The following is a 27,910-nucleotide window of genomic DNA, read 5'->3' as shown; positions in this document are numbered from 1 at the left end:
ATGTACCGATGCTGCGCATGTACTGATGCTGTGCATGTACTAATGCTGCACATGTACCGATGCTGCACATGTACCGATGCTGCACATGTACCGATGCACATGTGCTGATGCTGTACATGTACTAATGCTGCACATGTACCGATGCTGCGCATGTACCGATGCACATGTACTGATGCTGCACATGCACACTCTCCTCCTCAGCTGTCTGGTCCTCTGTCCTTGACTCTCAATCACTGCTCTGTTCTTAGTGAAAAGGGAGGAAAAGCTGTGCAACCTTCGTCTGCTGGCGTGCACAACTGAATCAGCACTTCTCTTTTTCACGTTTTACCCCCTCATCAGGTCACATGTCGGTGTGTGTGATGCTGTCACATGTCGTCAGTGTTGAATGCTTCATGACAGACCAGAGAGTTGGTCTGTCTCCTGCAATGGACTTGTGGAGAGCACTGTGTTATATAGGCAAGGGTGTTTTGGTGAACAGTGCAACGTTGCATTCTTTACTGTTCACTGTTACCAGCAGAGTTCTACATTAACCCTTAAAACTCCAAGTTATGGTTTGCTATTTTTGCTCCGCCCACTTTATTTTAATCTAAACCAATATCAATACATATAGCAGCATAGAGGCCGGCTTTGTGGCGCCACCGTGCTTCAGAAACGTCTTCTTGGCTTTATTCCAGCCATAGAGGAGCATTATTTTTCTTCTTTTCACACACACATAGAACTTTCTGCTCACTGGTTGATCTTTGGCTGCTCCTGATTGGACGTTACCGTCAATCTAAGCTCTCTGATTGGTGGAAACCTCCGTAGATCAGGGTAATCTACGTCACAATTCCATCACAATGTAGCCCACAAAGTTATACCATACCTCCTCTGGAGAAACTGATGATGATAGAACAGATCAACCTCAGGGAGATCTGCTGGAGTTTTAAGGGTTAAAAATACATATGAAGGAATGTAGTTTGTATTTCAGTATCTGCTGTTATATGTGTCTTGTATACGTGAGCATCCCCTCCTCACCACCCATGTCACCTAATCACAAATGAACACAAGACTCTCCTTCGATGTCTTCAGCTCACAGAGTGACAGTAAAACGTGTCGGCTTGTACTGATGGTGTTCCTGCTCTCTTTCAGGACCTCTCAGTCACATCAAATCCAGCCTGCTGGGCTCCACGTCCGACTCCAACCTCAACAAGTACAGCACCATTAACAAGATACCCCTCATCACCCTCAACTTCTCGGAGGCCAACAATGAAAAGAAGTGCCCTTCCCCTCCCTCCTCTGAGAAGACCATCATCGCCCCGAAAGTCAAAGACCGCACACACAACGTCACAGACAAGGTTACACAGGTGAGACCGCGAACATATGCTGGAAAAAAACTCCACAAATGAGAATGATTTAACTCTGACCAGGAAACAAAATCAGGCAGGTACGAGCAAAGATTGTCTATTAGTGACAGACGTCTCACTCTCACATAAACCCTCATTATTCAGTCCCAGACTCCAGCAGCAGGAGCTTCGCCTTTTTCTCTGCAAACCACCACTTTCTCCTCCACCCAGTCACTCTCCTCCATCCAGTCACTCTCCTCCACCCGGTTCCTCTCCTCCACCTGGTCGCTCCTCCACCCAGTCCCTCTCCTCCACCCGTTTGTTCTCCTCCACCACCCTTTAAGAACCTGCAGCGCTGTAGGAGGTCAGGAAGCCGTCTGCTCTCTGATTGGATAGTTTGATTTGTCACCATCCAATCAGAAAGAAGTGCAAAGATATGGACAAAATTTGCAACTTTAGAGTCTCACACACACTGTTGTGCTTTGCATCTGTGAACAGGGTTTTCGCTATTTTTTTTTCCCACAGATACAAATCTTTTTTACACCCCTGCAGATCCTTTCTGCACATTTACAAGCTGGAATTTTTCAGGCAGGCTGACCAGCTGATTTACAGATACAAGCATTCATTTACAACTGCAAATCTTTATGACTTATTACTGAGCCCATACAACAATCCAAGACCCTTAAAGTGCAGCGTGAAGTTTCCACAGTGGGTGGGGATGCGTGTCCTCTGGTGCTGGTCCACCAGGCTTTACTAAGTCCAGAGTCCACGCAGCGTCTACCAGGAGGTCTTAGTGCTCTTCGTGCTTCCTTTGTGGAGATGTGGACTTTATTTTCCAGCAGGACTTAGTACCTGCCCACACTGCCACAAGAACCAGAACCTGGTTCAAGGACCAAGGATTACTGGGCTGGACTGGCCAACAGGCTCCCCAGACCTGAACCCTGTAGAACATCTTCTAAGTCATCTTCCTCATTGCCAAGAGGAAGATGAGACACATGAGAAGGAGCGATGCAGAAGATCTGAAGGACCGAAGCATCCTGGTCTTCATTCCACCCAGCAGGACCCCAGGCTGGTAACATCCACGCCGCATGAGCAGCAGTCCATGCAGAAGGACTCAGACCAAGACCTGGCTTCATATGCAGGACTAGACCAAGACCTGGCTTCATATGCAGGACTAGACCGAGACCTGGGTTCATATGCAGGACTAGACCGAGACCTGGGTTCATATGCAGGACTAGACCGAGACCTGGGTTCATATGCAGGACTAGACCGAGACCTGGGTTCATATGCAGGACTCAGACCAAGAACTGGGTCCATATGCAGGACTAGACCGAGACCTGGGTTCATATGCAGGACTCAGACCAAGAACTGGGTTCATATGCAGGACTAGACCGAGACCTGGGTTCATATGCAGGACTAGACCGAGACCTGGGTTCATATGCAGGACTTAGACCAAGACCTGGGTTCATATGCAGGACTCAGACCAAGACCTGGGTTCATATGCAGGACTCAGACCAAGACCTGGCTTCATATGCAGGACTAGACCGAGACCTGGGTTCATATGCAGGACTAGACCGAGACCTGGGTTCATATGCAGGACTAGACCGAGACCTGGGTTCATATGCAGGACTAGACTGAGACCTGGGTTCATATGCAGGACTCAAACCGAGACCTGGGTTCATATGCAGGACTAGACCGAGACCTGGGTTCATATGCAGGACTAGACCGAGACCTGGGTTCATATGCAGGACTAGACCGAGACCTGGGTTCATATGCAGGACTCAAACCGAGACCTGGGTTCATATGCAGGACTAGACCGAGACTTGGGTTCATATGCAGGACTAGACCGAGACCTGGGTTCATATGCAGGACTAGACCGAGACCTGGGTCCATATGCAGGACTAGACCGAGACCTGGGTTCACATGCAGGACTAGACCGAGACCTGGGTTCACATGCAGGACTAGACCGAGACCTGGGTTCACATGCAGGACTAGACCGAGACCTGGGTTCACATGCAGGACTAGACCGAGACCTGGGTTCACATGCAGGACTAGACCGAGACCTGGGTTCATATGCAGGACTAGACCGAGACCTGGGTTCATATGCAGGACTAGACCGAGACCTGGGTTCATATGCAGGACTAGACCGAGACCTGGGTTCATATGCAGGACTAGACCGAGACCTGGGTTCATATGCAGGACTACACCTAGAACTGGGTTCATATGCAGGACTAGACTCTTCACATGGTCTCAGTCAGGGCCGGTTCTAGGAATGCATACATGAGGGGGCAGGCATAAATTTGAAGGGGGCATTATGAGTACATACTTCAGCATTTTCTTGTTGTTGTTTTTTAAGTGTTTCTTTAACGGAACTGTGCTGTTAGTGGAGTCCAACTTCAAAGAAATGGATTGCACTTTGTCAGGCCTCTACTCTAAGACCTGTCCAGCTTGGGTGTCCCACCTGAAACCAAAGCTCCTGCTGGTATAGCTCTTAGAGTCACTGAGGCACGCAAACCCCCTGACCACAATAAGGTGGCAATCCCTCAGGGGGGGAACAGAAAATATCAATAACAAAATGAAATAAGAAAAAAGAAAAGAATGATCCATTATCAAAGCTTTAACAACCAACAAAATAACAATTGCCCTATTGGACAGCCATTAGATGTCTAAGCATTTTGAATAAATTTGAAACTAATAACAATAAACTCAACTATCTGTGTGTTTGTTTCTGTCTGTATATAGACCATAATGATTAAAGAATCATAACTATCAAGCACAACAATAACAGAGCAAAAAATTAAACCCCCTACCAAAATAAGGCAGTGAACCTTCAGGGGGAAATAATGATAATAATAAATGAAAATGAGTAAAAACTAAATGATCCTTCATCAAAATTTTAAGAACCAACAAGGCATACATGAAGCTCTGAGCTGAACTGCTGAAAGCAGCGGGAATGTAGAGTGAAACTTTCTGTTATTTTTTTCTTCAAACTAGCATGCTGAACTAAAGGCTGGGCGGAGCTTGAGGGGTCTCATATGCGCAGCTCGTTTTCCCTCAGTCTAGTACCGAGGAGGCAGTCACATCTATGGCCCGTGCGTGATTGATCACTGCTCCTACTAACAGGCGTAGACACGTTTAAATAGAACAGAAACAAACCCCAGTTGACAGAATAGATGCAATAAATACGTCTGTTATTATAAGTATTTATTCAGTATCGCTACAACACATTTAACAGAGCTTTACTCTATAAGTTTTACCGCTGGAGCTCAGCAGCCGCTCTCTCTACGAGGGGGAGAAATATGACACCGCAAGATCAGGCTGTATGTCAACTCATTTGCATACTAAACACTGATTGGTTGTTTTCTGTGGTGGTGGGAAGGACTTGTTGAAGACAGTACAATGGATCCTGTGAAGCTCCGACACACAGAGTTCAGTACAGAGGGGAGAGAGCGTTTGGAGAGATTTGCCCATTTCGGCGCATTTGATTGAGGGGGCAGAATGTTTGTTTGAGGGGGCACTGCCCCCTCTTGCCCCTGCGTAAAGCCGGCCTTGGTCTCAGTTCTGGGTTTAGTAATATTTCATGTAATATTCTAAGAGATTTAGATTTTTGGGTTTTTTTATAAGCTGTAAGCCACAATTCTCAAAACTGAATAAATGCTGGAAATATTTCACTCTGCGTGTAATGAGTTTATGTAAAATATTAGTTTCCCCTTTTTTTGCATGACATTGTAGTTTTTGAGTTTCACCTCATGTTTGGGATGTTGCGGTCCTGACCTAAATTTGGGAATTATGGTCCCCAAATCGTGTCAAGAGTACTTCTGTAAATCCTCATAAGCAGTTATGGAGACTGCGGCTCTCTCTGTAGCATCTGTCCTGCATGTTTTGGATGTTTTCAGCACATCTGGTTTAGATTGACTGAGCTGCTCTTTCCGTCAAGTACAAGTAAAAATGCAATGGAGTAACGGAAGACACTGAATAGTTAATGTTATTTAAACTATATCCTTTTTTATTTTTTGAAGCAGTATATGTTGTAGAAGTTCTCAGCAGCTCCTTCTCCACCGAGTATTTCCTCTGAGCCATCATGTAAAAGAACAAAAGGAACTATGTGTAGACTGATCTGGCCTAAAGTCATGTTAACAAAACTACAAACTACTGATGTTTCAAGTTTTAAGATGTTTGTCATGTCAAGTGCTCAGAAAAGCTGACATGTGACCAGCGAAAGAAACAAACCAGAGAAGAAGAGGATCAGGAAGAGAAAAAAGAAGAAGAATGAAGACGAGCAACAACGGTAGAAATTGCATGAGCTTTTGAATAAAGACATATGCGAGTGTTTAGGGCGTGCTGGGCGGTTGGACACAACTTTAAATCGACACATTTCTGCTGCTAGATGGTGTCTGAAACTGAGGTCAGAACACGGGAGTGAACTCTCAACTCAGCACTGCCCCCTAGTGGAGAAACTAACCATGGCAATGCAGAAGAAACATGGAGGTAGGAGGATAGCAACTGGGATAAAACTACTGAAAAACAACAGTAAAACTATCTAAAGTACACCAGAATCTACAGAATATTCTCTCTGATAGTCGCCGCCAAACGCTCAGACTCTCCTGCAACTTCTTGGTGTCACCGTGTTTGAATAAAAATGGCCGCTCTCTCTATTAGTCTTTTTTTTAGAGCAGTTCTAACAGGATTATGCTAACAGCTGCATCTTTAAAGAGTTAAAATGATGTAGAAGCGCACTCACTCTGTCTCACTCGCTTTAATTACTGTTTGATTTTAATTAAGCTGCTTAAAAAAATGCAATCCTTCACTCTTGTCAGGCTGATGAACCAACCCTCAGTGTTTCTTTGCCAACACTATTACAGCCCACTCTTGCCTGTGACACCAAACAAAACAATCAGATAAACGACTAAAAGCTCTGCACAAAGACTCAGTTTTGTCTTTATTATTCATCCGTCCCACCTTCTGTAGTGCAACCATCTGTTCCGCAGAAGCGAGTAAGAAACTGGAATTCATCACAGCGTTCATCGTGGTTTCATTTACGACCATTACAGACGTGCACAGACTGACTTGATGGAGTCTGCAGATTGCATCCACACCTCCATCTGCCCTCCGAGCACCTGAGGTTGATGAAGTGAAACTCGCAGGATCTGATATGTAAAAACAGCCGAGGTTTCTATCACTTGAAGAGGACAATCAGGGATACTCTTACAGCTGCCAGACAGCATGCAGAGCTCGGGCCAGATTTCTAGAGTTACAGTCAAGGATAGAGGTCATTGCCAGCATCCTTACCAGGGCTTAGATGAAGTTCCCAAGGGCAAGTCAGAGCTGCCCCAAACCACTGATTGGGTCTCAGTTTTGCATTTTGCCTGTGAGCAGTGTATCAGGTAGAGGACACAGAAACTGACCCTTCTAACTGCATTTGCCTTCGTAACAAAGGCCTGAGAGGGTAAAAATAGAGCATTGTACGATGTCAAGTCAAACCTCTGAGCAGGAGAGAGGCTGAGTAATGTGGAAAATGCATGTAGAATTGCAACTGCTGCTTTGTTTAAAGGGAAGTAACTCTGTTATTGGAACATTGTTAGCAGCGATCACAGTGGTGTAGGCGTGGCTCTGAGGTTTCTTACTTTGTTTCCAGCCAAAGTTTCATCCATCACTCTCTCCTTAGAATCTAGTTTCTACTCTGAATTGTCCAACAGTTTTGAGTTGATGAGATTTATCTCCCCTGTTGTGTTGACAGCCTGTAAATTAGCTGTCAAATCCGTATTTATGTTGTCTTTAAGTATTTCCTGAAGCCCACCAACCGTGCATCTATAAGAGAGAGTACTGTCAACAGTTCAGCAAGCAGAAGATGAAATAAAGACACATTCCTTTATATTTTACGCTAAATCATTTTTTTTATTTAATCTTGAAATGGAATAAAAGGCCTGCAGCAAATATTTGGGAACCCTAGTTGCACCCATTTTGTTAAACATCACAGCTTGGAGACACTTTTTGTTGTCATCCAAGAGTCTCTATATTCTTGTTTGAGGATTTTTTTTCCCATTCCTTCTTCCAAACATTGTCCAGTTCTTTGAGATTCCTGGTCTGACTCCTAGTTCTTATTCCTGGTCTTATTCGTAGGTCTTATTCCTGGTCTGACTCCTAGGTCTTATTCCTGGTCTTATTCTGAGGTCTTATTCCTGGTCTGACTCCTAGGTCTTTATTCCTGATCTTATTCTGAGGTCTTATTCCTGGTCTGACTCCTAGGTCTTATTCCTGGTCTGACTCCTAGGTCTTATTCCTGATCTTATTCTGAGGTCTTATTCCTGATCTTATTCTGAGGTCTTATTCCTGGTCTGACTCCTAGGTCTTTATTCCTGGTCTGACTCCTAGGTCTTTATTCCTGGTCTGACTCCTAGTTCTTATTCCTGGTCTGACTCCTAGGTCTTTATTCCTGGTCTGACTCCTAGGTCTTTATTCCTGGTCTGACTCCTAGGTCTTATTCCTGGTCTGACTCCTAGGTCTTATTCCTGATCTTATTCTGAGGTCTTATTCCTGATCTTATTCTGAGGTCTTATTCCTGGTCTGACTCCTAGGTCTTTATTCCTGGTCTGACTCCTAGTTCTTATTCCTGGTCTGACTCCTAGGTCTTTATTCCTGGTCTGACTCCTAGGTCTTTATTCCTGGTCTGACTCCTAGGTCTTTATTCCTGGTCTGACTCCCAGTTCTTATTCCTGGTCTGATTCTGAGGTCTAATTCGTCGTTCTGTCCACAGAGTTTTAACGATGTTAAAGGTCAGGAAGCGGTGAGCATCAAGTCAAACATTTAGCTTGTGCGTTAATATTGGTGTGTTTTTAGGATCATTATTCTCTTTAGCTTCCTTCCAGATGGCTTTATGTTTCCATCCAGAATTTGTTGGAATCAAGAGTTCGAGAGTCTTTATTTGTTATTATACAGGTGCAGGACACAGGTACAACGAAATGACTTCCAGTACAACCCGTCCAAGTCTAGACAGCAACAACATGTAAGCACAAACAGGATCAGGCAGACTGAGGCGGCAGCCACAGCGCGGCGCGCCTACACTAGTATTAGATATAGATGGAAAAGATAACATGAGGGGAATAAGATGAGGCTAGAAAAAAAGGCATCTCCACGCTGAGCCTAAGGGCCCAGTGTTGAGATACAAAAAAAGCTAATCCCCTGGGGTTCCCATACTTTTGCATGGTGCTGTGGTATGTTTTTCACTCTAAAAAAAGAAAAAGGAAAAAAAAACACAATATACTGATATTAACTGTTGAAGAGTGTGTCAACTCTTCGTCTTTTCAAAGTCATTTCATCTTCTACTCAACTTAACAAAAACAGACATTTTCACCGGGGGTGTCCAAACTTTTGCATGCCACCGGAAGCTGATTTTGTTTGTTGTGCTCACTGATGTTGAGTAATGATACGATCATAGTAGCTCAGGGAGAAATCAGCCAGTTTAAGCCGGTAAACATTTTCCAGCATATCTCACTGCGAAGAACACACGACAGCAGATGTCTTGAAAGCAACTCAGAGCTTCTGTGTTCGTCTGAGGCTACGATCAAGGCCTGAACAGACAGGCTCTCAGCTGGCTTTGGCTGCCTTACAGTCATCTGCCAGATGGAGGGCTCACCCAGGAAGTTGGTCAGCTAAGAAAGGAAGCTGACTTCTTGTTTCTTACATTTTGAACGTGTCAGTGCAAGCGGCTCGCTGCCACATCCGCCTCAGAGGCTGAATGATCTCCAGTAAAGGTGGATTATCACCACAAGATAGTTTTACCACATGATACGTTTCTCTTCTGGCGTCCATTTGAACTAAATGACAAGAAAATGGCTGATTAACAGCAAACAGTGAGAGGAGCAAACTTTAAGTTTGATCTTACTAGTGATGCCACAGGGAGTGGTAATGATGATAAAGTTTTCTTTACACATGAACGGTTTATATTCTGTATGTCACAAAGTGGCTAAAATGCCTTTGTTTCTATGGCAACAACATGTTCCAGCCCTCTGCCTTCGTCAGAGAGTCGGACTTAATGAGTTCAAGGTGGGTTTATCAGGGAATTCCACTAATAGGAATGAAACTTTCCATCAACAGCACTCGTCCCATAGAAAAAAACTACAAAGAACTACAAATATGGATTCCTAAATATACCAGGAAATGGAATTATTTACAATGAACGGGTGAAGCGATTAGCAGTAATAATTTTGATGAATTTCTGATCGTAGGTAATGATGTTGTTAATAAAGTCCTGCTGATATCAGGTCAGACTGCGTCGGTCCAGGTGCTGCTCACCTTTTCTCTAAGAAGTCCGGAAGCAGCTCCTTCATTTTCTCTCCTTTCTTTTCTTTTCTGGTGGCCTGGCTTTCCTTGATGGACAGTCATGACTTTTCCTGCCTCCTGCCTGTCCGAGTGCTCATCGGCTTCCGGCAGGATACATAACTCGGGAAACACCTGGTTCAGGTGTGGACTAAACCATATTAAAGGGGGGAGAGGGGCTTCAGAGACCATCCAGAATTATTGTTAATGGAGAAATCAGAGCAAACTGGAGCTTTTATTTCCATGAAACTGCATTATTTGAATTTACATATTAGTTTAAGATACCCGTCTTCTGTCCTCGTTACTGTTGTCTTCTCCCCACTGCTGGATGGTTAACTCCTGAGATTATACTTCTATCGGGGCTCTGACCTCTTTCACCGGGACTCGTACCCCGATAAAAGAGGTCTAGCAGTGTCTATGGACCAGAGTTGACTGCTTTGGTCCCACTAGGGTTTGAATGTGTGTTAACACCGCTCCAGACGGGCTGTACGATCCATGAAAGTGGACCTAACAGCACCAGCGTTAATGTGTCCTTAAAAAGAAAAAACAAACCTCTTTGTTGGTGATGTGAGCAACTTAAAAATCTAAAAACATTGACCTGAATTAGAAGTTAGATTTTACTAGTTTTTGTAAACAATTTCTTTTATTAATATTTTCTTTCTGAGATTTCTTTTCTGTCTACTAATGTTTCTTATTGTGATGTATTATTGTACGGAAACCACGAGCTTGTGTGTTTTTTACCATTTTCTTTGGATCGTTTATCGTCATCTCGAACAGATTATTTAAATAAACGGTCGCGAGCCGCTGGAGTCCATAACAGAACCACCACAGAGAAGTATTCAGTCAGACTCACACTCACTCCTGGATTTAGAGACTCAAATCAACCAAACATCATGTCTTTGGACTGTGGAAGGAAGCTGGGAGAACCCACACATAGCTGGAGAACATCTCCACACAGGTTCCCCCAGAAACCTACTTGTTTATATATAAAAACCATAAAAATGGTATTGGCTTTTATTGAGTGTGTGTGGTGTACTGGGGCCAGTGCTGGTTTCCAGTCTAACAGCTGCAGGAATCGAGGACCTGCGATAGCGATACTTCACACTTTGGGTGCAGCAGTCTGTGTCTGAAGGAGCTCTGCAGGGTCCTTCCATTACACATACACGCCATGCTCCTCCCCAAGTGGCTTGGTCGGCATGGAAACAAACCAAACAAAAGGAATGTGGGAATTTGTCGAAATCGGTTTGAATCGCCTGGACTATCTTGGTGGGAAAACGCCCTCAGTGTGGGTATTTTGTGGTTTGAATTAGGGTGTGTCTGAAGTTGGTGATGTGAGCAACCCTTTCAGGGTATTGCTGGTTTATTTAGGTATTCATGTTGGTAGTTTTCAGTGTTTTGTATGGGAGGAGTGTTGCTGATGCAAGTGAAGAATTCCTTTCAGTGGAATTCCACTTTGAAGACACCTTCATTAACTCATACAGTCTGCTGACGAAGGCCAGAGGGCTGTAACACGTTGACTATGCTATAGAAATAAAGCCATTTTAGTCACTTTTAAAGGAGAGCATCTTGGAATTTTTCTACTTTTTCCAAAAAGCACCTTGGACAAGACCTGGTGAAGCCAGAAACACTTCATTCAAGCAGTTTTTCTACGTTAATATTATATAACTTGCTTGTTTTTTAGCATAAATGTGGCACCAACTGCAGCTCTTTTTACATGAGTTAGCATAACAGTTGCAACCACAACAAGCTAACATTTAGCTACAACATAAGCTACATCCACAACGTTAGCTTGACCAGTCCAAAGGAAAGCTGCAAGGTCTGCATCAAGTTTGGAGCCTTTAATGTTCTTTCCTGCAGTGAAGCTGAAGAAGCCTCTGACTGAACAACCTTTGTTGTTTATTTATTCTGTATGTACATCTTAGGGAAAGTTTTCATCCATGTTCTCTACTGGTCACCTGTTAGCAGAGTATCTGACTCTGTGCTGCTGACTGTGATGTCATTAGCTCAGTCATTACCAGATTACAAATATTTCATCTCAATTTACAACTCTGGAAATTTCTACCACATCTCAACAACAGAAAAGGGAGGCTAGCAAAGGTAACGTTTGCATCACGTGAATAGCTACTGTTATCATTACTGTGCTTTCCCCAAACATCTGCTGTTCTCTACCCTCTGTTCGCCCTGATAATGTGAATTATGCTTCATTAGCCTCCCAATGCACTGTACAAACATTAAACAGCATTCTTGTTTCTATCTTAGTCTTGACAGAACAGAACAGAAGGAATCAGAGACAGAAGAGAAGCTTTTGGTCATTTGCATGTTTGAGGCCACGCCTAACACAGAAGCAGCTATTCATTGTGCTACAAGAGAGTTAATTTGCACATAGCTACAGTAGGTATAATAAATAATTAAAATGTGATCTTTTATTTAGAAACAGATTGGCTTCAACACACTAATTTGGAGCAGTCGTTCTGCCAGCCGACCGACTCCTCCCAGGCTTTCAGGGCTGTTGCACTGTGATTGTACCACAACAGGGGCAACCAGATTAGCTTTAGCATCTCTTTTTTTGGTCAATTTATATAGAAATCCCCTTTAGAACACACATCAAAGCATGGTTACCTTACAGAAAACCCTGTTTCACATGTGACCTCTTTGTGGTTTGCACATGAAAAAAAACACATACATGTGAAACACATATTTTGTACATTTGAAACATAGTTTTGGATCATTTTCATGGTAATATGTTTTAATTAGGAGTGGGACTTTAACACATTAATTATGATTAATTAGAAAAAATTAACGTGTTAAAAAAAAGCATTTAATCGCAGTTTGAATCCTGAACAACGCAGAACCTTTGTCAGGGAACGGTTTACGCTACACCAGTTAAACCGGGGCACGCATCAGACGCGGCTAACAACTTAGCGACTTTGGTGCCATGTTTAGCAGCTTTTCAGACCCATCTAGCAACTCTGTTTCAAATAAGCGACTAGATTAGACAGACAGACGTAAACAGAAGGAAATGTTGTTTCCACAAGCTTCAGTTTACAGACATGAGGGAGGAGGTGATGAGGTGCAGAGATTCTGCTAGAAATTTATTAAAATGAAGTAGTAATAATAAATAGTAGGTAAGAAAGAAAAGAAAATGCAGCAAGTAGAGCAGTAATGTCCAGAAACAGTGTTTCAGTGTTTCACAGTCTGGGGGACAAAGCTGGTCCAGAACCTGGTGGTCCTGCATCAAATGCTGCAGAGCCTCTTTCCAGAGGCCAGCAGTCCGTGGTGGGGGGGTGGGGGTCACTGCAGATCTTCCTAGCCCGAGACACGCAGCGTTTCTGAGCACAGGCCTGGATGGAGGGGAGAGGGATGATCCTCTCTGTCCTCACCACTCGCCTCACATCCTTCCAGCCGGAGGCTCTGCAGCCTCCACCCACCCAGAGATGCAGCTGGTGAGGAGGCTCTATGGGCTCTTGTAGGTGAGGATGGGTGGGGGGCAGGAGGTACATCCGCTGCTCTGCCTTCTTCAGCAGTGATGCAGTGTTCACAGACCATGTGAGGTCGTCTGTCATGTGCTGCCCCATACAGAGAAAAATCTAGAGACTCTTTCTGGTGTGAATGGAAACTTTTGGAATCTGAGGTTAAAGCACGTTTACTTCTTCTCAATGAGCAGCTTCCGCCCCTCCCCCTTCCTCAGGCCCCTCCCCTTCCTCAGGCCCCTCCCCTCCCTCAGGCCCCTCCCCTGTCCATTAACTTCCAGCTTTAACTTTAACTTTCTACATGCTTCCTCCAGACGCTTCATTAAGGCATTAATATGTGCCGGTATGCCAGGACGGGATCAGCTGCACATATTAACGCCTTAATGAAGCGTGTGGAGGAAACATGAAGAAAGTTAAAGTTCTGTAACATGTTGTAGATTCAGAGTGAAGTCTCAGCTGGAGCTGCTAGCTAAAGGACTGAAAATGACTCTTTAACATTAGGTCTGTTCATTTTGGGCCAGGAATGTTTTCTGTCTCTTTTTCTACTGTTTGGAATTGAAATGTCATTAAATGAATGTTCCAGACTTTACTAGAGCTGAGTTACAATATTAATGTCTGTTATCGTCGTCCACTAAAATACATATAAGGTAAAAAATTTAGCTTTTTGTTGCATGATTAAAGTGTAATTAATGGAGATTAATTAATGACAAAGCCTGTGAGTAATTAGATTATTTTTGTTATCCAGTCCCAGCCCTGGTTTTAACATTTTTCCACATATATCATAAAGGTTTTAGAAAGTCAACTAAAACTGTCCATAGAGTCAGGATCTCAATAAGCTCCTAAAACTCTGACTTTTAGCGAAGTGGCAGATTGATAAATAATTAAATGCATTCTCTTTGGTTTCTGAGCGATTTCAAAGGTTATTCCACATCTGAGGGTAATAGCGTTTGACCCGTTCATCGCAGTGAAGGAGGGACTTCCTAAAAACCATTTCGGTTATTAACACTGCTGCCTTTTTCTGCTACACATCATCCCTCCATCCCGAGGCCTCCCTTCTCCATCACAGGATTTATTAAGGCGATCATCTCTGGGATAAGGGAAGATGTAAAATGATGAATGCTAGAGAGAGTCACCCTCCGAGTTTCATCTGGCTCATGCTCACATTGTAATTCTGCCTGTGTCCTTGCAGTCTATGAGCTTCACCTGCCGCCTCCTCTCTTTGCATCCCTCCTTGGGATTTCCATATTCAGCTGTAGGCGAGTGAAAGCATGCCGATTCTTGCCACATTACTGCTGAACACTTAGATGAATGGATGTGTCCTCGACCTGCACGTATAATTACTTCCCAGTCGTTGAGGATGTTATCTGAAACGGACCATGAAGCTGCAGCGATGTTGGAAGCTATCAGGGGAAATGTGCTAACTGCAATAACAGAGATAACGATAGTGACTCTGACTCCCTGGAATACATCATATCTTCAACCTTGATGCAACACTTTGATTTTTTAAACTCTTGTATTTCAAACAGTTCACACACGGCTGAAATCTTTGTGACGCTTATGGAATTAGAGCCTTCATTTTTTATCCCACACTAAATGAATGAGTTATTTGTGGGGGATTGTGTCGCCAGTAACCTGCTGTCTAAGGTTATATTTTGCTTGCCAGAAAAGAATTGCACATAGGAAACAAACCATATTTGTCTTCAGTCATATGACATATTGCATTTTTAACCAGTCTAAACAGCTAGCATGAACGAACCAAAGTACACGGAGAAGAACAGCAGGTCATTTTTTTCTCAAGAGATTTAGCATCACATCCTCAAGTTAAATGCGAATCTGCTGAAGGTGTTAAACCTCTCAGACCCCAACGGCGGTGGAGGGTTAACATCTGATCTCATGGGGTGAAGCATCAGGTTTGGAAAGTAAAAATAGACGAGTGGGATCTACTGAAAGTCCAGAATCCCAGCCATAAGCTCATTAAAGCCATTTCTATCACCACCAAACAGGTAAACAAAAGAGAAGGTGAAGTCAGGAATTATGTCTCCACCTGTTCACCCCACAAACCACATCTCTACTGAGAGCAGATTCACTGAACCAGAAGCAGAAGAAGCAGAATTCTCCATCTAGCCTCAAACTTCTGTCCACCAGGATAAAACATTTACTGGAAAACTGGAGAATAAATTTCCTTTGAGAGCAGTTTTCCTCCAAAAGCGCTATTTTCTGCCCGGTTACATGGATGTGATTGGACATCCCAGATATTTCCCTCCATGTTTCTGCAGAGAACCTTCTGTTTGCAGAGTTCTAGCTGTCTCTTTACTAAAACTCTTTCACCAGAAAACGTCCTTGTTGCTTTTCGGAGGTTTTTGTCTCGTGCAGCAGATTTTAACGCAGTTATTTACTATATTATGCAATAAAAATCCTTCATGTTTTTCAATGTTCCATCCTCTGATGAAGCTTTATTTTCATACCACGGTGGTTTATACACAGCTCAGGATTGCAGAGACATGATCGGGTCTTTTTGGGTAATTTTCTAATGGAAACCTCAAAAAGACTCTTGGGGCTTTAGAGATGTGTAAAAATCCTCCAATCGGCTTTCTGTTGCTCCACAGGTGCTTTCTCTGGGTGCAGACGTGTTGCCCGAGTACAAACTGCAGACGCAGCGCATTGATAAGTGGACCATCCTCCATTACAGCCCCTTCAAAGCCGTGTGGGACTGGCTCATCCTGCTGCTGGTCATCTACACGGCCATTTTCACCCCCTACTCCGCTGCCTTCCTCCTCAACGACATCGAGGAGCAGAGGAGGCGGGAGTGCGGCTACTCCTGCTCTCCACTCAACGTGGTGGATCTGATGGTGGACATAATGTTCATTGTGGACATTCTCATAAACTTCAGGACCACTTACGTTAACACCAACGAGGAGGTGGTCAGCCACCCAGCAAAGATTGCCATCCACTACTTTAAAGGATGGTTCCTCATAGACATGGTGGCGGCCATCCCGTTTGACCTGCTCATCTTTGGCTCAGGATCCGATGAGGTGAGCAAAAATTTGATATATTTCCACCTTTTCCTCATTTCCAGTTATTCCTGCTACTATTTACCTGCTATCCTCACTAAACCAACTCCAGCTCAGCTGCTTTGTGGCACCACCGTGCATCAGAAACGTCTTCTTGGCTTTATTCCAGCCAGAGAGGAGCTTTATTTTTCTTCTTTTCACACACACATAGAACTTTCTGCTCACTGGTTGATCTTTGGCTGCTCCTGATTGGACGTTACCGTCAATCTAAGCTCTCTGATTGGTGGAAAGTCTGACAGGAAGTGGCTTCATCATCATATCCAGGTCTAAATGGAGGTCTCTTAGCAACATAGTAGTGATGGTGATGTTTTTATGGTGAAATGTGATAAATAATGCTGTTATCATGGATCATTGTGGATTTACCAGATAGAGTCTCTGAATAAAACTACATTTAGTGGCTGGATTGTAAACCTCTGAGCAGAGAGATGAAAAGTAAGCTCTCAGTGTATCATGGGACATCTCTCAGCCGTCTAAAGCAGGATTTTTACTCGCGGTGTTTCTGCGTGAGGTTCGAGCGGAGGCTCGACGTGCACCCAGCTTGCAGCTCAGTTACATGGAAGTACTCCCTTGTGATTGGTCGGTTTGTGATTACGTGTTTCTGGATTCCGGGAGCTTCTTGCTGAATTTCTGTGGTTACAGCGGAAGAGAAACGAGCACATTTCACCAGCGTCAGCTGCGCCGACCCGACCGCATGCAGACCCCGCGCAGGTATAAATCCAGCTAAGGGATGACTAACCACCGTAACCAAGAGATGCTTCAAAAAGGAAGGATTTCAGTGTGATCTTAAATATGGAGAGGGTTTCTGCCTCCTGAACCCAAACTGGGTGCTGGTTCCATAAAGAGGGCCTGATACCTGAAGGCTCTGCCTCCCATTGGACTCTTAGAGACTCGGGGACCACAGGTGGACCTGCGATGTGGGGGAAAAGTGCTCTGTTGGGAATATATGGAACTATGAGATATTGCTGTAGACTTTCACTAAAGCAGTTTCGGTATCTTTTTTGCAGAAACCAGACTGCAGACATTAGATTCCACCAGCTGTGCTGGAAGCTGCTCTGTACTCCCTTTTCAGACAGTTTGGAAATTGACTGGATGGGTCCAAACTCTGCAAACTCAGAAGGAAATCTGTTTTCGGTCTCTGCCAACCAACAATACTTTTTTCTCCTTGGTCAGTGGTTTTTTGAGGAATATCTCCCCCTAGTGAGCAGTTGTTGTAAATGCCTGACATTGTCCAGGTGGTTTGATCCAGTAAATTTCAGCATGAAAGCAAACCAAGCCAAATGCAATATTTTTTGGACTGGATTTGCCTTCTCGTTGCACTTCTCAAACTAATCAGACCTTTTGAATATTATATTCTACTCCTCGCCAGAGGGGGCGCTGCACCAAGAATTACTGAAAGGGAAGGCATGCCAAACAACGAAGAAGAAATCCAGTTCATCTATTGGTTAATTCAGGATCGAAGTAAAATATGGTGCTCCATCAGGTCCTAGCAGTCTTAGCTTGATCAGGTTTCATTAGTTCTTTAGCTACGTGTAGCTTGGACACCTTCATCTAAGAGGCCTAAACTTTGCACGTCTTGTTGATGTTTGAAGTCTGCAGAGAGTCGGTCCATCCTTGGCCCGCCTGGGTTGATGATGTGAGGTCACCGCTCCAGCAGGGATGTTTCTGAGCCGTTTTCTCCAACACTCAGACTCTTAAACCAGTCTGACCCTCAGCTGTCACATCTGCTTCCCTCTGCAGGGCCACAGGCAGTCTGAGTCTCTTAAAAAGGTTTCAGCTTTCCCAACAACTCTGCTTGAGAGAAACTATTTTGTTCATGAAGGTTTGAGGGAGATTGCTTAACTCATCTAATGCACATAGTGAGCAACAAAGTATGCATCATCTCTGCAGGACAAAACATCCCCAACATGTGGATTCATATACAATCCACTAATGTTTCTATTGTTTGGTGTCAGACTGCATTAAATTTAAACCACAGCAGAGGCGCCTACCCTGTTTAATAAAATATAGAGAAGGTTTGCGTCACATGTATAAAAAAAAAAATCAAAATTTAAAAAGTGCAGTTTTGCTTTTTTTTTCATGCAAGATTCTGAAAGAGTTCTCAGCAAATAGAGTCGCACTGGCAAACATCTGAGAGATGCTCCGGTTGGCTTTATGACATTATGTGTATATAACTGTAAATAAAAGATGGGCGGAGCCTCCAATACGCCACCTGCAAGTTTCTGAAGAGCTGAATTTAAGCTCATTGGGCGTTCCCACCGTCATCATCTTGGCAGCGTCATGCATGTCGTCATTCCCAGAAAATCCAGAAATAGGCAAAGAGGTGGAGCTGAGAGGGGGGCTGTGAAGGTGGGGGTGGATGATTGACACCCATCAAACTGAGCTGCCTGTAGCTAAGAGCTAGCTGAGCTAATCTGGAGCTAACAGTAGCTAACCAGCTAACAGAGGTAGGCGGGCTAAAGCTAAGGAGCTCTGTTAACCGGCTAAAAACCACGGTTGTGCTGCACTCTCCCTTCTTGCCGCGGTGATTGGATACCTGTCAATCAAAAGGACACGCCCCTAATTATGCTGAATTTCAAGATTAAATAACATCCAAATGGACGAGTTAGAAATTCCCCGCTCACAGTTGTCATAAAGGTAAACTTGACCTTTTAATCCTAAAATGGGTTTTTGTACGAGGCTTTAAACATGGTTATTTCTGCTGTGAAGTTGGTCTTTTTAACATGGGAGTCTATGGGGATTTGCTCTGTTTTAGAGCCCCTAGTGGACGAGGGGGGAACTACAACTTATTGCACTTCCGCATAGACTTCACATTTTACCGCCAGAGGTTGCCGCTTTTGTCTGATACTTCAAGAATTGGTATCAATCCAATACTAAGTAAATACAGGGCCTATATCCCTGATATAAATACTTTTAAACCATTAAAACTCCAAACCACTTTTTTCTTATTTCCAGTTATTGGGATCCTGCTACCTGTACACTAAACACTACATTTAGTGGCTGGATTGGAAACCTCCTGGACGGGATAGAAATGCCTGTAAAACTTCTGTAGATCACCTGAAGGGCAGCTATCCATCACTGTTTACCCCACAGAGCTGGTGGAGGAGGAAGACCTCGGGGAGATTTGATGGAGGTTTAAGGGTTAAATTAAAAGGTCTTCTAACAAGTTTTAGTTTAAGGACGTCCACACTTGTACATTTTATTATGTTTTTAGATTTTCCTGCAGCTAAGTTGTGCAGTCACATTAAAGGGGGAAAAGTTTGGAAGTGATTCATTGTGGTCTCACTTTTTCACATCACAAGAACAGGAGTGTAAATATGTTTTATATCCACTGTCTCTTTAATGTGACTCAGAGTAGATCTGATAGTCAGCATTGTTTATTTTGAAGGCAAGCCTTAACCAATCCATGCACGGCAGTCTAGTAAAACATCTGATAACATACACCTTGTAACACCTCGTCCAACATGTGTGAATTACATCCGAATTGCTGTGTGTGTTTGTTGGTTTTCACAGTCATCATTTATCATGAGGATGTTCCTCAGAGGGAGTCCGTGGCTGGAGGCCTGCAGTGAGTGACAGGTGGAGGAAAAGGAGCGGACAGCTGAGCATCGTCGTGGCATGATGAGCATCCTTATCACATAGCTAGATGACTACTGCACTGACAGTGTGTTCCTTTTACAACTAGAGTACAAAGTACGCTGTCAAGCTGAAGAAACGAACAAAATGTAGTATTTTTAGCATCTCTGGCAACAGAAACTGAAAATAATTCATCCACATTCAGTTATCTGAGCTTTTTATACAGCAGCTCGGCTATTTTTAGGCATAGTCTCATGCACCTTTGTTGCCTAGACACCTTATTCGACAATATGTTGTTTTTTCTCTCCATCAGAGGCGAATCGGCAGCAGTTCAAGCCTCCTGTTTAGAGAGTCGGTGAAAGACTTCAGCACTGCAGGCTGGCAAATTAAATAAAGTCACCTGAAGCTCAGCCTCATTTTCATATCAATACCCGGTCACGATCAGAGCTGCACACCGTGTCTGCAGAGCTCACACTGAGAGGAATGCAAATGATGGAGGTTTGCCATGAAATTTAAACCTACACCACAATTCAAATCTTATTTAACCCTTAAAACTCCAGGTTTTAAGCTTTTAATCCCAGTATAAACCAGTCTGTAACAGCTTTTAATCCCAGTATAAACCAGTCTGTAACAGCTTTTAATCCCAGTATAAACCAGTCTGTAGCAGCTTTTAATCCCAGTATAAACCAGTCGGTAGCAGCTTTTAATCCCAGTATAAACCAGTCTGTAACAGCTTTTAATCCCACTATATACCAGTCGGTAGCAGCTTTTAATCCCAGTTTAAACCAGTCTGTAGCAGCTTTTAATCCCAGTATAAACCAGTCTGTAGCAGCTTTTAATCCCAGTATAAACCAGTCCGTAACAGCTTTTAATCCCAGTATAAACCAGTCTGTAGCAGCTTTTAATCCCAGTATAAACCAGTCGGTAGCAGCTTTTAATCCCAGTATAAACCAGTCGGTAGCAGCTTTTAATCCCAGTATAAACCAGTCTGTAACAGCTTTTAATCCCAGTATAAACCAGTCGGTAGCAGCTTTTAATCCCAGTATAAACCAGCCTGTAGCAGCTTTTAATCCCAATATAAACCAGTCTGTAGCAGCTTTTAATCCCAGTATAAACCAGTCTGTAACAGCTTTTAATCGCAGTATAAACCAGTCTGTAACACCTTTTAATCCCAGTATAAACCAGTCTGTAGCAGCTTTTAATACCAATATAAACCAGTCTGTAGCAGCTTTTAATCCCAGTATAAACCAGTCTGTAGCAGCTTTTAATCCCAGTATAAACCGGTCTGTAACAGCTTTTAATCCCAGTATAAACCAGTCTGTAGCAGCTTTTAATCCCAGCATAAACCAGTCTGTAGAGTCTTTTAATCGCAGTATAAACCAGTCTGTAACAGCTTTTAATCCCAGTATAAACCAGTCGGTAGCAGCTTTTAATCCCAGTATAAACTAGTCTGTAGAGGCTTTTAATCCCAGTATAAACCAGTCGGTAGCAGCTTTTAATCCCAGTATAAACCAGTCTGTAGAGGCTTTTAATCCCAGTATAAACCAGTCTGTAGCAGCTTTTAATCCCAGTATAAACCAGTCTGTAACAGCTTTTAATCCCAGTATAAACCAGTCGGTAGCAGCTTTTAATCCCAGTATAAACCAGTCTGTAGCAGCTTTTAATCCCAGTATAAACCAGTCTGTAACAGCTTTTAATCCCAGTATAAACCAGTCGGTAGCAGCTTTTAATCCCAGTTTAAACCAGTCTGTAGCAGCTTTTCATCCCAGTATAAACCAGTCTGTAGCAGCTTTTAATCCCAGTATAAACCAGTCTGTAACAGCTTTTAATCCCAGTATAAACCAGTCTGTAGCAGCTTTTAATCCCAGTATAAACCAGTCGGTAGCAGCTTTTAATCCCAGTATAAACCAGTCGGTAGCAGCTTTTAATCCCAGTATAAACCAGTCTGTAACAGCTTTTAATCCCAGTATAAACCAGTCGGTAGCAGCTTTTAATCCCAGTATAAACCAGTCTGTAGCAGCTTTTAATCCCAGTATAAACCAGTCTGTAGCAGCTTTTAATCCCAGTATAAACCAGTCTGTAGCAGCTTTTAATCCCAGTATAAACCAGTCTGTAACAGCTTTTAATCCCAGTATAAACCAGTCGGTAGCAGCTTTTAATCCCAGTATAAACCAGTCTGTAGCAGCTTTTAATCCCAGTATAAACCAGTCGGTAACAGCTTTTAATCCCACTATATACCAGTCGGTAGCAGCTTTTAATCCCAGTTTAAACCAGTCTGTAGCAGCTTTTAATCCCAGTATAAACCAGTCTGTAGCAGCTTTTAATCCCAGTATAAACCAGTCCGTAACAGCTTTTAATCCCAGTATAAACCAGTCTGTAGCAGCTTTTAATCCCAGTATAAACCAGTCGGTAGCAGCTTTTAATCCCAGTATAAACCAGTCGGTAGCAGCTTTTAATCCCAGTATAAACCAGTCTGTAACAGCTTTTAATCCCAGTATAAACCAGTCGGTAGCAGCTTTTAATCCCAGTATAAACCAGCCTGTAGCAGCTTTTAATCCCAATATAAACCAGTCTGTAGCAGCTTTTAATCCCAGTATAAACCAGTCTGTAACAGCTTTTAATCCCAGTATAAACCAGTCTGTAACAGCGTTTAATCCCAGTATAAACCAGTCTGTAGCAGCTTTTAATCCCAATGTAAACCAGTCTGTAGCAGCTTTTAATCCCAGTATAAACCAGTCTGTAGCAGCTTTTAATCCCAGTATAAACCAGTCGGTAGCAGCTTTTAATCCCAGTATAAACCAGTCTGTAGCAGCTTTTAATCCCAGCATAAACCAGTCTGTAGAGTCTTTTAATCGCAGTATAAACCAGTCTGTAACAGCTTTTAATCCCAGTATAAACCAGTCGGTAGCAGCTTTTAATCCCAGTATAAACTAGTCTGTAGAGGCTTTTAATCGCAGTATAAACCAGTCTGTAACAGCTTTTAATCCCAGTATAAACCAGTCTGTAGAGGCTTTTAATCCCAGTATAAACCAGTCTGTAGCAGCTTTTAATCCCAGTATAAACCAGTCTGTAACAGCTTTTAATCCCAGTATAAACCAGTCGGTAGCAGCTTTTAATCCCAGTATAAACCAGTCTGTAGCAGCTTTTAATCCCAGTATAAACCAGTCTGTAACAGCTTTTAATCCCAGTATAAACCAGTCGGTAGCAGCTTTTAATCCCAGTTTAAACCAGTCTGTAGCAGCTTTTCATCCCAGTATAAACCAGTCTGTAGCAGCTTTTAATCCCAGTATAAACCAGTCTGTAACAGCTTTTAATCCCAGTATAAACCAGTCTGTAGCAGCTTTTAATCCCAGTATAAACCAGTCGGTAGCAGCTTTTAATCCCAGTATAAACCAGTCGGTAGCAGCTTTTAATCCCAGTATAAACCAGTCTGTAACAGCTTTTAATCCCAGTATAAACCAGTCGGTAGCAGCTTTTAATCCCAGTATAAACCAGTCTGTAGCAGCTTTTAATCCCAGTATAAACCAGTCTGTAGCAGCTTTTAATCCCAGTATAAACCAGTCTGTAGCAGCTTTTAATCCCAGTATAAACCAGTCTGTAACAGCTTTTAATCCCAGTATAAACCAGTCGGTAGCAGCTTTTAATCCCAGTATAAACCAGTCTGTAGAGGCTTTTAATCGCAGTATAAACCAGTCTGTAACAGCTTTTAATCCCAGTATAAACCAGTCTGTAGAGGCTTTTAATCCCAGTATAAACCAGTCTGTAGCAGCTTTTAATCCCAGTATAAACCAGTCGGTAGCAGCTTTTAATCCCAGTATAAACCAGTCGGTAGCAGCTTTTAATCCCAGTATAAACCAGTCTGTAGCAGCTTTTAATCCCAGTATAAACCAGTCTGTAACAGCTTTTAATCCCAGTATAAACCAGCCTGTAAGAGCTTTTAATCCCAGTATAAACCAGTCGGTAGAAGCTTTTAATCCCAGTATAAACCAGTCTGTAACAGCTTTTAATCCCAGTATAAACCAGTCTGTAGCAGCTTTTAATCCCAGTATAAACCAGTCGGTAGCAGCTTTTAATCCCAGTATAAACCAGTCGGTAGCAGCTTTTAATCCCAGTATAAACCAGTCTGTAACAGCTTTTAATCCCAGTATAAACCAGTCGGTAGCAGCTTTTAATCCCAGTATAAACCAGCCTGTAGCAGCTTTTAATCCCAATATAAACCAGTCTGTAGCAGCTTTTAATCCCAGTATAAACCAGTCTGTAACAGCTTTTAATCCCAGTATAAACCAGTCTGTAACAGCGTTTAATCCCAGTATAAACCAGTCTGTAGCAGCTTTTAATCCCAGTATAAACCAGTAGGTAGCAGCTTTTAATCCCAGTATAAACCAGTCTGTAGCAGCTTTTAATCCCAGTATAAACCAGTCTGTAACAGCTTTTAATCCCAGTATAAACCAGTCTGTAGCAGCTTTTAATCCCAGTATAAACCAGTCGGTAGCAGCTTTTAATCCCAGTATAAACGAGTCGGTAGCAGCTTTTAATTCCAGTATAAACCAGTCTGTAGCAGCTTTTAATCCCAGTATAAACCAGTCTGTAACAGCTTTTAATCCCAGTATAAACCAGTCGGTAGAAGCTTTTAATCCCAGTATAAACGAGTCGGTAGCAGCTTTTAATTCCAGTATAAACCAGTCTGTAGCAGCTTTTAATCCCAGTATAAACCAGTCTGTAACAGCTTTTAATCCCAGTATAAACCAGTCTGTAGCAGCTCTTAATCCCAGTATAAACCAGTCTGTAACAGCTTTTAATCCCAGTATAAACCAGTCTGTAGCAGCTTTTAATCCCAGTATAAACCAGTCGGTAGCAGCTTTTAATCCCAGTATAAACGAGTCGGTAGCAGCTTTTAATTCCAGTATAAACCAGTCTGTAGCAGCTTTTAATCCCAGTATAAACCAGTCTGTAACAGCTTTTAATCCCAGTATAAACCAGTCGGTAGAAGCTTTTAATCCCAGTATAAACGAGTCGGTAGCAGCTTTTAATTCCAGTATAAACCAGTCTGTAGCAGCTTTTAATCCCAGTATAAACCAGTCTGTAACAGCTTTTAATCCCAGTATAAACCAGTCTGTAGCAGCTTTTAATCCCAGTATAAACCAGTCTGTAACAGCTTTTAATCCCAGTATAAACCAGTCTGTAGCAGCTTTTAATCCCAGTATAAACCAGTCGGTAGCAGCTTTTAATCCCAGTATAAACGAGTCGGTAGCAGCTTTTAATTCCAGTATAAACCAGTCGGTAGCAGCTTTTAATCCCAGTATAAACCAGTCTGTAACAGCTTTTAATCCCAGTATAAACCAGTCTGTAACAGCTTTTAATCCCAGTATAAACCAGTCGGTAGCAGCTTTTAATCCCAGTATAAACCAGTCTGTAACAGCTTTTAATCCCAGTATAAACCAGTCGGTAGCAGCTTTTAATCCCAGTATAAACCAGTCTGTAGCAGCTTTTAATCCCAGTATTAACCAGTCGGTAGCAGCTTTTAATCCCAGTATAAACCAGTCTGTAGCAGCTTTTAATCCCAGTATAAACCAGTCTGTAGCAGCTTTTAATCCCAGTATAAACCAGTCTGTAACAGCTTTTAATCCCAGTATAAACCAGTCTGTAGCAGTTTTTAATCCCAGTATAAACCAGTCGGTAGCAGCTTTTAATCCCAGTATAAACCAGTCTGTAACAGCTTTTAATCCCAGTATGAACCAGTCGGTAGCAGCTTTTCATCCCAGTATAAACCAGTCTGTAACAGCTTTTAATCCCAGTATAAACCAGTCGGTAGCAGCTTTTAATCCCAGTATAAACCAGTCTGTAGCAGCTTTTAATCCCAGTATAAACCAGTCTGTAGCAGCTTTTAATCCCAGTATAAACCAGTCTGTAACAGCTTTTAATCCCAGTATAAACCAGTCTGTAACAGCTTTTAATCCCAGTATAAACCAGTCTGTAGCAGCTTTTAATCCCAATGTAAACCAGTCTGTAGCAGCTTTTAATCCCAGTATAAACCAGTCGGTAGCAGCTTTTAATCCCAGTATAAACCAGTCGGTAGCAGCTTTTAATCCCAGTATAAACCAGTCTGTATCAGCTTTTAATCCCAGCATAAACCAGTCTGTAGAGGCTTTTAATCGCAGTATAAACCAGTCTGTAACAGCTTTTAATCCCAGTATAAACCAGTCGGTAGCAGCTTTTAATCCCAGTATAAACCAGTCTGTAGAGGCTTTTAATCGCAGTATAAACCAGTCTGTAACAGCTTTTAATCCCAGTATAAACCAGTCTGTAGAGGCTTTTAATCCCAGTATAAACCAGTCTGTAGCAGCTTTTAATCCCAGTATAAACCAGTCTGTAACAGCTTTTAATCCCAGTATAAACCAGTCGGTAGCAGCTTTTAATCCCAGTATAAACCAGTCTGTAGCAGCTTTTAATCCCAGTATAAACCAGTCTGTAGCAGCTTTTAATCCCAGTATAAACCAGTCTGTAACAGCTTTTAATCCCAGTATAAACCAGCCTGTAAGAGCTTTTAATCCCAGTATAAACCAGTCTGTAGAAGCTTTTAATCCCAGTATAAACCAGTCTGTAACAGCTTTTAATCCCAGTATAAACCAGTCGGTAGAAGCTTTTAATCCCAGTATAAACCAGTCGGTAGCAGCTTTTAATCCCAGTATAAACCAGTCTGTAGCAGCTTTTAATCCCAGTATAAACCAGTCTGTAACAGCTTTTAATCCCAGTATAAACCAGTCTGTAGCAGCTTTTAATCCCAGTATAAACCAGTCGGTAGCAGCTTTTAATCCCAGTATAAACGAGTCGGTAGCAGCTTTTAATTCCAGTATAAACCAGTCTGTAGCAGCTTTTAATCCCAGTATAAACCAGTCTGTAACAGCTTTTAATCCCAGTATAAACCAGTCGGTAGCAGCTTTTAATCCCAGTATAAACGAGTCGGTAGCAGCTTTTAATTCCAGTATAAACCAGTCTGTAGCAGCTTTTAATCCCAGTATAAACCAGTCTGTAACAGCTTTTAATCCCAGTATAAACCAGTGTGTAGCAGCTGTCAGACTGGGAGGTAAAATGATGTAAAATGAATGTATGAATAGATGTAGCAGCATAAAGGTCGACCAGAAGAAGAAAGCAGAATTTATTACTAACAGAACTTTGTAGAAATAACACACAGATTAACAGTCACAAAGAAATTGACACGAGACTTTAAGAATTTCTAAATTTACTGTATAAATAAGGCAAAATTTGAACAGTCGTTGACTAAAATGTGTGAATCTTTTGGCTCTTCGTGTCAGTGAGGATGTGAAACAGTATTTGTCTCAGCATGTCATCTCCACTTCAGATAAATGACACAAAACATTTTTAAGAAAAACCCAATTAAAGCCAACGTAGCATCACTAGCTGCAGCTGTAACGGCACAAAGGACCAATAACAGAGTAGAAGGATAAAATCTAAGCGGTCTGACATGCACAAAGGCTGACAAGGATTTAAGACAGCTGGCTAGAAAGAGGTTATTTCTTGAGTATGTAGATGTGTTGTGAAGAACCGGGTATATTATATGATGCAGCAGCAATGGGGCCGTGATAGCTGCAGCCAGGTGGGTAGTTGAGTCGGAGTCTGGAGGCGAGAAGGATTGATGGCTAAGGCTCAGGCTGGGAGACCTGCAGGATACAAGCTTATTATTAGCTTATGAAACAAGGGAATGACTGGTAAAAGAGGCAATAGGATCCACGTAGAGACAACGGAGGTAAAAATCCAAGATCCAGATCCCTATTCTAGAAAGTTAGCCAGGTCCACATCAGCATAGTGTAGAATGAGCAAGTCCAGAGTCAAAGCTGGGTTAGCAGTCCCAATCCACAAATCCTAAATTCCTCAGTTAAAAATGTTCAGGGGTCAGGCATCAAAACTCACGATCTCAGGTCAGCCTAACAGACACTGGAAAGTCTCTCTGAAGGCAGCTTTGCAGACAACCCGGCGAAGGACTGGGGAGATGCTCCTGTTTTCCTAGAGAGGGACGGGTGAAGCTGGTTCAGTTCATTAGTGGCTGATTGCTGTGAACAGAGAGAAGTTACAGGAAGCACGACCAAATAAGGCATGGTCACGGAAACCATGACAACAGCTCTGTGATGGATCTCTGCAA

The 27,910-nt window shown here is 42.7% G+C and overlaps 1 protein-coding gene across 3 annotated transcripts in view; it reads left to right on the top strand.

Moving 5' to 3' along the window:
- The window catches only part of kcnh7 (potassium channel, voltage gated eag related subfamily H, member 7), a 124,245-nt gene that overhangs the window by 60,291 nt on the left and 36,044 nt on the right, over window positions 1–27,910 (top strand). For all 3 annotated transcript variants that reach the window (XM_041978332.1, XM_041978334.1, XM_041978333.1), the window contains 2 exons: window positions 1,129–1,343; window positions 15,715–16,140. In XM_041978332.1, the coding sequence (XP_041834266.1) occupies window positions 1,129–1,343; window positions 15,715–16,140 (641 nt within the window). The remainder of the gene's footprint in view (window positions 1–1,128; window positions 1,344–15,714; window positions 16,141–27,910) is intronic.

Source organism: Melanotaenia boesemani, chromosome 24, assembly GCF_017639745.1.
Source record: "Melanotaenia boesemani isolate fMelBoe1 chromosome 24, fMelBoe1.pri, whole genome shotgun sequence".
NCBI classification, from domain to species: domain Eukaryota; kingdom Metazoa; phylum Chordata; class Actinopteri; order Atheriniformes; family Melanotaeniidae; genus Melanotaenia; species Melanotaenia boesemani.
Note: the sequence above shows the minus strand (reverse complement) of the source record. Positions and strands in the feature narration are given on the sequence as shown.